This window comes from Brassica oleracea, chromosome C6, assembly GCF_000695525.1.
Source record: "Brassica oleracea var. oleracea cultivar TO1000 chromosome C6, BOL, whole genome shotgun sequence".
Classification (NCBI taxonomy): domain Eukaryota; kingdom Viridiplantae; phylum Streptophyta; class Magnoliopsida; order Brassicales; family Brassicaceae; genus Brassica; species Brassica oleracea.
The window spans coordinates 21,192,090-21,202,963 of record NC_027753.1 but is presented as its reverse complement, the minus strand read 5'-3'; the positions used below and the strand labels follow the sequence as shown (position 1 = coordinate 21,202,963).

The 10,874-nt window shown below is 38.7% G+C and overlaps 2 protein-coding genes across 2 annotated transcripts; both read right to left on the bottom strand.

Moving 5' to 3' along the window:
• Positions 1-1,041: 1,041 nt before the first annotated feature.
• LOC106297706 lies at positions 1,042-2,841 on the bottom strand. The gene is made up of 5 exons (XM_013733898.1): positions 2,329-2,841; positions 2,162-2,248; positions 1,658-2,074; positions 1,287-1,577; positions 1,042-1,213 (listed from the first exon to the last, which is right to left on the bottom strand). Exons 1-4 carry the CDS (start codon positions 2,839-2,841, stop codon positions 1,293-1,295), a joined length of 1,302 nt encoding a protein of 433 aa, XP_013589352.1. The 3' UTR covers positions 1,042-1,213; positions 1,287-1,292.
• A 183-nt stretch (positions 2,842-3,024) lies between these two features.
• LOC106297705 lies at positions 3,025-7,828 on the bottom strand. The gene is made up of 8 exons (XM_013733897.1): positions 6,683-7,828; positions 5,968-6,593; positions 5,237-5,894; positions 4,661-5,179; positions 4,249-4,430; positions 3,891-4,175; positions 3,698-3,803; positions 3,025-3,624 (listed from the first exon to the last, which is right to left on the bottom strand). Exons 1-8 carry the CDS (start codon positions 7,826-7,828, stop codon positions 3,025-3,027), a joined length of 4,122 nt encoding a protein of 1,373 aa, XP_013589351.1.
• Between the last annotated feature and the right edge of the window lie 3,046 nt (positions 7,829-10,874).

The following is a 10,874-nucleotide window of genomic DNA, read 5'->3' as shown; positions in this document are numbered from 1 at the left end:
TCTGGAACAAGATGGATCGAGCCCAAGAAATAGTTGTTCGAAAAAGGCCTTTATCGGCCGAAAAAGTAGAAGGACAAGCCAGCTTGGTTTATGATTGGCCCAATATGATTATGCACGACCATTATGGTCTATTTTAAGTGTATTTGGTTTTATTATTTATGTAAACTCATTAGGAAGAAGTTTTGGGTTTTATAAACCCATTAGGAGTCGGTTTGGTGTTTTAAATCAATTAGCAATAGGATTTGGTTTTGGTTTTCCTAAACCACATTGGTTTAGGCTTAGGGTTTTATGTTTTATGCTTTTAAACAGAAGCAACTGTCAAAGTCCTTGGATATAAACTTTTCCACAAGGTACGTCTAGTTTTATATTAGTATAAAACGGTTTTAAAAACTATATTTTAATAGATGAATTTCGAACCAAATACAGGAAATCACTGCAAACATCTCGTTCGCACCAATAGGACTCCTAGTCATGTTCAACTCAAGTGGGTCTATCGAGTATCGAGTCCATGGATATCAGTACCGTGACCGACAAGAAACCGGAGCTTTCAACGGATAGAGAGGTCTCCTCCCACTACAAGAAAAATGCTCATTGTTAGTGCGGGTTATATGCTATGTTAGAGTTTTGATAGCGAATTCACAACCGCTGTGTATACGGCAGCCATCATATGTAGCCCCCTTACAATAGCGTTTTTCTTTGATGCTACGAAATGTTCCTTTACGATAGCATTAATTAGCTGATGTTATTAATGAATCTACGGCACAATTATTTTTTGTTACAAATTGATTATGATACGTATTGCATGCCATGGTAGCGACGTCTACAATAGCAATAGCTTATTTTGGTAATTGCTGTGGATAAGTGCTTTACTAAAGTTTTTAATAGCTTAGAAATATATTATGATAGTTTACATTATATGAAATATTTAATGCTATGCTTTACAAGCATAACTGTTTTTTTTAGCTATTGTTATTTGTCCACGAGCTATGAATTTGCATTTTCGAAAATTTGTAATAAAAAAAGCAGAAACTTCATAACAAACTAACCCTTTCATAAAATAAGTTTGACATACATAAGTCATTATACATAAGTGTTACTGATGCAGTTCTAAAACACAAACCAAAGTCATAAGCAATAATATCATACATCAAGTTCATTAGCCTAGCTTAAACACTAGCTAAATCTGGACCTAAGTTCTTCATTCCCTCAGCTGCTGCAACAATGAAAACTCTGATCAGTTATGCAATTACATATGCAGGTTTAAACACACAAAACAGAATACTTACAGCAGCTTAAAATATGACCAATTTATCAATTGGCCATGCAATTGATGAACCGTGTGCATCTTTCAAACTCTCTATTTCATCTGATTTCCTCCAAACTTCTGCATCATCTACGAGCACTGCATCTACCCACACTCTAGCTGCTTTCGGACCCAAGCGCACAAAGTGGACCAGTTGAGTTGGGTCTGTTGAATGGATACGACCTTCAGCAACAACTTGTTTCCTCTCACCAATGTCCATCAATTTGCACTTCTGATTCTGTTTCATTGTCTGAGATCCATGCTTAAGCTGACACTTTACAATAGACATGCACACAATTCAAAACACAGATATTAATCTGAGCAGATGATTGAACATATAAGTTAAAAATTTACCTGATCAGTTGCAGGAGACTCCTCAGTATGAATTGATGTTGTTGCTCCTGATTTTGCACCTTTTCTACCACTTGTATCAGTAGGCGACTTATAACCAACCGATGTAACTTTCATACCCGTAGGAGATTGTCCTCTTGTTGCTTCTGGTGGATTGTCAAAGACAACTTTGCTAGCAGGCCATGACATAAAAGAATGTAAGCAGTCCTCCAGGTAGGAATGATCCATCGTAGGCCTCCATAAATATGTTTCATGCTCATGTACAACATCCAAGAATACTTTAATTGCTTTAGGTCCTAGAGGAAGTCCATTAACCAATGCTTTTGGTTCTTTTGTCTGCCAACTCCCTTCACCAACAACTACACTATCATCAGACAAATCCAGAAGTTTGCATTTGTTGAGAGAATTTGCTCTTGAGCCCTATCAAACACATTCAGAAAAAGAAGTTATCATAGGCGAAATCATGACCTTATTAACTATGTAACTGCAAGAATGAAAAACATTTACCAGTGGTGCAATGTCTTCATGTTCAAGCCCCAGACCTAGTTCCACGCATTTTTTCTTCGGCCATGCAATAATATGACCAACAGCTTCCTTAATTTTAGCCAACCAATAATCAATAACTTGATGTCTGTTCAGAAATATACATGTTGTTATTGTTTAGAAACTGTCACCTGGACTGATTTCCAAAGCACTGTCTTCACTTCTTCAGTAATTTTTTTCCAATTTTCAACTGTAACAGGCACGTGCTCCCTTACCAACGGACCCAAATATGAAGATAGCTTGACTAAACCAGGACCATAAGCTTCTCCCATAAAAGTGAAATCGACATGAACTCTGGTATTTGGATCTTTGGCTAGGTCTCTCATCATTGTTGGACCACGTTTTTTATTACGGGAGGTTCCACCTTCAGCCTCCTGAGTATGTTCTATCTCACCTTCAGGCTCGTCGCCATTATGTTGCTCTGGTTGACGCTCCTCTTCCTGTTGTTGCTCCTCCTCATGTTTTTCTTCCGGTTCTCGTTCCTCCACATGTTCCTCTTCCTGTTCCTGTCGCTGCCCACGTTCCTCTTCATGTTCTTCTTCATGTGTTTGGATAGTACAAACGAACTCAACTTCGTCATTATCTGCCTTTTTTGACTTCTTTGATTGTCTCCTTCCACGTTTAGTCTGCTTTGCACGTCCCATCTTAATTCACCTGAAACATAATAAGAAATACATAGTTAACTTCATACTCAACAGAACACTGAAACAATCACACTACAACCTCAAAACAAGAAACAACCAAACAAGCAGACAATGACCAAGCAAGTACCACAATCAAAAACAAAAACAAGCAATGATATCATCAATGTCAATAAGGCAACTTCGTCACACATATATCCCTTCACAATCAGTTCTGACATTCTCAGCATCATCAATGTAAACATCCAAGTCAACATTCGACGGTAATGGCCCAATATCTGCATTTCCCTCTTGAATATCTTCCTTACTGTATCTTCTAGAAGGACCTTTCATGACGATATACCAGGTTGATGACTCATCTTCTCTGGAGTAAAACACTTGCTTCGCTTGAGATGCTAGAATGTAAGGGTCACTTTTAAAGGAGGCTTGACTTTGATTCATGTTCACAACTGTAAAACCATCTTCGATCTTTACTCCATTACCCTTAACTGCCCATTGACATCGGAACAGAGGAACATAGAAGACATTGTAGTCGATCAAAATGATGCCTGTCACCCTGCCGTAGTAAGATACTAAATCTACCACCTGTGATGTATCTTTTGCACTAGCTCTACACACTGCTGTAGCCTCATAATAGACCCCACTATTCTGACTTTTCCTATCAACTGACACTGTGTGAAACCTCTGCCCATTAACAATGAATCCTGTATATGATCTCGCAGAACAACGTGGACCATAAGCTATCCACTTAAGTGTGTCGTCATGTTCTGCAGAATCAAGAGGCACCTGATAAAGAAATAACAAGTCAATAACAAGTAGGCAGTCTATAAGAGGAGAATTGTATAATGTAATTCAGTACCTTCTCTTTTAGCCAGGAAGCAAAATTCTTAGTATGCATACTCCATAACGTTGATGCATCTCGCCTACACCTTCCATCTGTGTCTTGTAAATATTGTAGATGCTCACTAGTAGCAGATCAAAATAGAAATAAATTAGAAAAAGTTGTTGATTGTAAATAAAAACTATGTAATGAAAGATAAATTTATACTTACTCTACATAAGGTTCGACCAGAGCCATGTTTTGGATGATAGCAAGATGAGCAATCCTCTTTTCCGTTTCAGTGAGAGTTACTGAAGTAGCAGTGGTTATTGGACGACCCTCTAAGATAGAATTGTTCTCATACTCTGTGTTTCTATCCTGTTTCTCTTGAACATTTGTTGTTTTCTTCAGGAACTCACTGCAAAACCGGATACATTCCTCAGCAAGGTAGCACTCAGCTATGCAGCCCTCTGGTCTTGCAGGATTTCTAACAAAGTCTTTGAGGACTTTCATGTACCTGAATCAAATCAATAAATGTCAGTTTTGGATATGTTTGTAACAGAATGAAAAAAAAAATCATATCTATCTACCTTTCAAACGGGTACATCCATCTAAAGTGGACTGGTCCACCAAGCCGAGCTTCTCTTCCTAGATGGACAGTCAAATGAAGCATGATATCAAACAAACATGGAGGAAAGTATCTTTCAAACAAGCTAAGAGTCTCAACAATCTCAGCTTCCATAACCAGAAGCTTCTCCATGTCAATCACTCTCTGACACAACATATTGAAGAAAGAGCATAATCTAAAAATTGCAAGCCTCGGTCCTTTTGGCAGCAACCCTTTAAGTGCAATCGGCAGAAGTTGTTGCATCAAAACATGGTAATCATGTGATTTCAGACCAGAGACTTTACAGTCATCCAACGAGACACCTCTTGATATGTTAGAACAATATCCATCTGGCCCTTGGAAAAAAAAATTAAGCAAATGAAATAATAATCTACCTCCCAATAAGGTAGCTTGAAGAATATTGACCTCTTCTTCCATCTAGATAACTCATCCTCATCTACTAGTACTTCTTCCTCTTCATCTGATTCACTCGACATACCCTCAATATCAGACCCTAAATCAATTGAACCCTGCATCATTTTTCTCTTACTGGCAGACCGTTTGAAATTTCCAAAATCATTGTGAAAATTTCTCAGATTTTGAGAAATATCACGCCCAGTAAGTATTCTTCCCCTTCTCCCTTGTTCTACTTTTCCATCAAACCATTTCTTCTTTCCTCTAAAACTGTGAGTTGGTGGCAGACCCTTTCTATGACCCATATACACATGCTTTTTGCTGAACCTCAACCACATGCTCTCTGTATTTTTTCCACATAACGGACACCCCATTTTTCCATTTACTTTGCAGCCTGCTAGATTCCCATAAGCTGGAAAATCGCTGATTGTCCAAAGCAGCATCGCCTTTAGTGTAAAAGCTGATCGAGTAAAAGCGTCGTATGTTACCTCTCCAATGCTCTACAGAGTGTTAAGATCATTGATTAGGGGTTCTAAATACACGTCTATGCTATTAACAGGCTGATGTGGACCAGGAATCAGCAAAGAAAGCATGATGTTCTCCTTCTTCATGCACAGGTCTGGAGGTAAGTTGTAGTTAACTAGCAGAACAGGCCAGCAACTGTACATCGAGTTCTTCATGTTGAATGGATTGAATCCATCTGTTGAAAGTCCCAGCCTTAGGTTCCTTGCTTCATCTGCAAACGTAGGGTATTTGGCATTCATATGATCCCATGTCACATAATCAACAGGATGACGCAGCTTTCCATCGCTGCTTTTGTTGGTAAAGTGCCACCTCAAATCCTTGGCCATTTCTTCAGACCGGAACATTCTCTTCAGTCTTGGTATTACAGGGAAGTAACGGAGAACTTTCTGTGGGACGCCTTTCTTCGTCTCACCCGTGTGGACATTAGTCTTCCACCTTGAAGCCTTGCATTTAGGACACTTATCGAGCTTCTTGAACCTCTTTCTGAATAGGCAGCAGTCGTTGCCACAAGCATGGATCTTCTCGTAGCCCATGTCAAATGATTTCAAGAACTTCTTCACGTCATAGAGTGATGTGTGCAAGACATTTTCTTCAGGTAACATGTCTGGCAAGGTCTCTAGCAAATCATTGAAGCTCTTGTCAGACCATCCATTATAATTTCTAACAAAGTCTTTGAGGACTTTCATGTACCTGAATCAAATCAATAAATGTCAGTTTTGGATATGTTTGTAACAGAATGAAAAAAAAAATCATATCTATCTACCTTTCAAACGGGTACATCCATCTAAAGTGGACTGGTCCACCAAGCCGAGCTTCTCTTCCTAGATGGACAGTCAAATGAAGCATGATATCAAACAAACTTGGAGGAAAGTATCTTTCAAACAAGCACAGAGTCTCAACAATCTCAGCTTCCACAACCAGAAGCTTCTCCATGTCAATCACTCTCTGACACAACAGATTGAAGAGAGAGCATAATCTAAAAATTGCAAGCCTCGGTCCTTTTGGCAGCAACCCTTTAAGTGCAATCGGCAGAAGTTGTTGCATCAAAACATGGTAGTCATGTGATTTCAGACCAGAGACTTTACAGTCATCCAACGAGACACCTCTTGATATGTTAGAACAATATCCATCTGGCCCTTTGAAGTCAAATAGACGCCTGCAAAATATCTTATTTTCTTGCTTGGACAAAGACCACGGTGCTGGATGGAGATAGGTTCTTTTTCCTTGCACTCTAGGGTGCAAATCCGGCCTAATACCAAGCTCCTCCAGATCCTTACGAGCGGCAAGACCATCCTTAGATTTCCCACAGTGCAACAACGTTGAAACTAAGCTTGCAGCAACATTTCTCTTCACATGCATTACATCTAAGTTGTGCCTCACCGGGAGTTCCTACACATGAGAAATAAAACATCATATTTAAGTTAAGAAAATAACAGTGATGAGGAAAAAAAAATTAAGCAAATGAAATAATAATCTACCTCCCAATAAGGTAGCTTGAAGAATATTGACCTCTTCTTCCATCTAGATAACTCATCCTCATCTACTAGTACTTCTTCCTCTTCATCTGATTCACTCGACATACCCTCAATATCAGACCCTAAATCAATTGAACCCTGCATCATTTTTCTCTTACTGGCAGACCGTTTGAAATTTCCAAAATCATTGTGAAAATTTCTCAGATTTTGAGAAATATCACGCCCAGTAAGTATTCTTCCCCTTCTCCCTTGTTCTACTTTTCCATCAAACCATTTCTTCTTTCCTCTAAAACTGTGAGTTGGTGGCAGACCCTTTCTATGACCCATATACACATGCTTTCTGCTGAACTTCAACCACATGCTCTCTGTATTTTTTCCACATAACGGACATCCCATTTTTCCCTTTACTTTGCAGCCTGCTAGATTCCCATAAGCTGGAAAATCGCTGATTGTCCAAAGCAGCATCGCCTTTAGTGTAAAAGCTGATCGAGTAAGTGCGTCGTATGTTACCTCTCCAATGCTCCACAGAGTGTTAAGATCGTCGATTAGGGGTTCTAAATACACGTCTATGCTATTACCAGGCTGATGTGGAGCAGGAATCAGCAAAGAAAGCATGATGTTCTCCTTCTTCATGCACAGGTCTGGAGGTAAGTTGTAGTTAACTAGCAGAACAGGCCAGCAACTGTACATCGAGTTCTTCATGTTGAATGGATTGAATCCATCTGTTGAAAGTCCCAGCCTTAGGTTCCTTGCTTCATCTGCAAACGTAGGGTATTTGGCATTCATATGATCCCATGTCACATAATCAACAGGATGACGCAGCTTTCCATCGCTGCTTTTGTTGGTAAAGTGCCACCTCAAATCCTTGGCCATTTCTTCAGACCGGAACATTCTCTTCAGTCTTGGTATTACAGGGAAGTAACGGAGAACTTTCTGTGGGACGCCTTTCTTCGTCTCACCCGTGTGGACATTAGTCTTCCACCTTGAAGCCTTGCATTTAGGACACTTATCGAGCTTCTTGAACCTCTTTCTGAATAGGCAGCAGTCGTTGCCACAAGCATGGATCTTCTCGTAGCCCATGTCAAATGATTTCAAGAACTTCTTCACGTCATAGAGTGATGTGTGCAAGACATTTTCTTCAGGTAACATGTCTGGCAAGGTCTCTAGCAAATCATTGAAGCTCTTGTCAGACCATCCATTATGAGTCTTCAATCTGAACAACGAAACAATTGCAGATAACTTGCTATGGCTTGAACAGCTCGAATACAATGGTGTTTCAGCGTCAGCTAGCTTTGCCAAGAACTCATCTTCTTTCTTGAACACTGACAGAGATATCGAAATTGTGACTTCCTATACCTAAGAGATGTAGAACAGGAGTTGAATCGGAGCTGGGAGAAGCGGCGATGAAGGAGAGTGATGGAGAATCGAGGGGGAGATGGGGAATCGAGGAGGAGATGGAGAATCAGAGATGGAGAATCGAGGCGGAGATGGAGAATCGAGGCGGAGATGGAGAATCGAGGCGGAGATGGAGAATCGAGGCGGAGATGGAGAATCGAGGCGGAGATGGAGAATCGAGGCGGAGATGGAGAATCGAGGCGGAGATGGAGAATCGAGGCGGAGATGGAGAATCGAGGCGGAGATGGAGAATCGAGGCGGAGATGGAGAATCGAGGCGGAGATGGAGAATCGAGGCGGAGATGGAGAATCGAGGCGGAGATGGAGAATCGAGGCGGAGATGGAGAATCGAGGCGGAGATGGAGAATCGAGGCGGAGATGGAGAATCGAGGCGGAGATGGAGAATCGAGGCGGAGATGGAGAACCGGAGATGGAGAATCGAGACAGAGATGGAAATAGAGAGAGAACGATAGAGAAGGAGATGGAGAATCCAGATTGATTTCTCTTAGAGTTTTGTCGAGAAAGGGGGAAAATGAGAGAGAAGAGAGGGAACCCCGATTAGAGAGAGGGAAAACAGAAAATATTAGGTAATTTTTACTAAGTGTTTCGTGGAAAAGCTAATTTTAGCTTCCCGCTTAGCAAAACTCTATCATAGCATTTATATAATGCTAACCTATACTAGAAAAAAAATTCACTCATCAACGACAGCAGTTCAGTGAAACGTGCTATAACAATGTGCTATGAATAGCAACTTTTTTTGTAGTGTCCTCCGAGAATCTCTCAGTGTTAGAAGTTGTGGTCTTTTTGGAGCTTAGAGCACACGCAGTGGTGCAAAAATATGTGAGTATCCTGACAAAATAATATAAGATAAAGAAAAGTAGGAGAGATATGACACAAAAGAAGATCGATTCGTTGGGAAGAATCGTTTTCAAGACCAATTCGTCACTTGTCTTTTTCTTATTAGTCCAATTGGTTTTTTGACATAAAAACTAAAACAAATAATAAAGTTATTTTGATATATCAATATAGTAATCAGTGGCGGAGCCGGACCAACTATTTGACGGAGACACATAATTAAAAATAATACTAAATTAATCTAATTATAAAAAAGAAATTTATTAATAACTATTATAAACTGTTAATAACAACAGATAAACAACTATAAACATTAAAACAACAATAACACTAATTTTATTCAATTCATAATACATTTATATTATTATACTTTTTTTACAAATGTTATTAATTACACATAAAATATATAGAAAAGGGTCTTCAAATTATATATATATAGAGGTGATTGGTTGGGCTGTAGCTGTAAAAAATTTACTTTAGAATTTAGTCCGTAGAATTTTTGGATTTAGCTTTAAGAGATGTAGCTTTAAAATTTCCTACAGCTAAAAAGATGTGGTTTTAGAAAATAAGATTTTTACAACCATTTTTGTGTGTTTTTGCTGTAACTTTAGTTTTTTGGTTGTAGCTTTAAAAACCATGATAAAGTATGAATGATAGTATTTAAGGCCGTAGATGAAAATTAAAGTTAAAGTCACTTCGTACTGTCCAACCATTCACCCCCAATATGTCAGTGTCATACAGAACTTCCCCCAATATGTCAGCGTCATTACCAACCGCTCTACCGAAACTATCAGTTCACACGCTGGTGTTGACCAGGGGCACCTACCTGACACCGTAGATCCGCCCCTGATAGTAATGATTAAAAACGTTTTTTTATAGGTACCTCCGCTAATGATGCTCTTGCTCATCTAAGCATCCGCTAAGATTTGCTTGTTGATGGCATGTTATTCTTTTACCATGTGGTAGATAAAATTTTACTAGGAATTTACGAGGAAATATAGTTCGTTAGCCCAAACAAAACTCGTGTCTAAAACTAAAAAGTTTGTGCACTCGAGATTTCGACGCTAAATAGACGTAAAATATTTCGTCGTAAAGTCTTCGTTATATTTACGTCTACTTTACGACAAATCTTTATTTTGACGTAAAAACCACGTTAAGTTGCGTCGATTTTACGATGAAACATTATTGTCGCTAATTTACGACGGTATTATGTTGATCATCAACTTTGTGACACATTTCCATGCTTTTGCACCAACTAATTTAACAGAAATATTATTTTTAACATAAAAAATTTCATGCATTGCATCATCATCATCTCATAAGAATCCATTTTTCATCTATGTTAGATAAACTTAACTATTCACAATAAATGATATGCACATGTGTACATATTATACACAGTAAATCAGTCCACCAAACTTGGAGCAATAAAAAAGAAACCTTACCCAACTTTATTCATATAAAATCATCATAGACAAATTCAATTAGTATGCCGTAACTTATTAAAAAGCTCATTTATCGAAAGACGTATAAACGTTAAAAAGGAGTTTTTTTTTAAAAAGAGTTTCGTGATGGTGTCATCTATAGTGAGAAATGTGTATAAACTTTTATATCATGAGATGATTATTATTTGAGAAAAATAATAGCTCAAGAAAAGCAGCTTGTCGGATTGAGAAACAGAGGATGTGTTATGCACAATATAGGAAGTGTGATTTGCTGTTACAAGTCGGTTTTGAGATGATGACGTGTCAATATCTCATTGGTTCCAAGATGTTACTTTGGCGTGAAGCAAAGAAGATTTGGAAGATTTGGGCTTATCACAATATTTAGGCAACTAGGGTATTGTGTTAAGGGTATATAACCTGATTACTTTGTGGATATCGTGGTTAGCCGTTTATTGATTGAAAAGCTAGAGCAAGAGGTTTGTTCTTGAGAGCTTAAGAAAG

Coding starts and splice junctions, on each gene's coding strand:
- LOC106297705 (XM_013733897.1), bottom strand. CDS start 7,828: ATGTTACCTGAAGAAAATGTCTTGCACACATCACTCTATGACGTGAAG. Junction 5,895..5,967: donor TGGATGTACCCGTTTGAAAG/GTAGATAGATAT, acceptor GATTTGATTCAG/GTACATGAAAGTCCTCAAAG. Junction 5,180..5,236: donor TTCCTGGTCCACATCAGCCT/GTTAATAGCATA, acceptor AACACTCTGTAG/AGCATTGGAGAGGTAACATA.
- LOC106297706 (XM_013733898.1), bottom strand. CDS start 2,841: ATGGGACGTGCAAAGCAGACTAAACGTGGAAGGAGACAATCAAAGAAG. Junction 2,075..2,161: donor ATGAAGACATTGCACCACTG/GTAAATGTTTTT, acceptor TGTGTTTGATAG/GGCTCAAGAGCAAATTCTCT. Junction 1,578..1,657: donor AGTCTCCTGCAACTGATCAG/GTAAATTTTTAA, acceptor TCTATTGTAAAG/TGTCAGCTTAAGCATGGATC.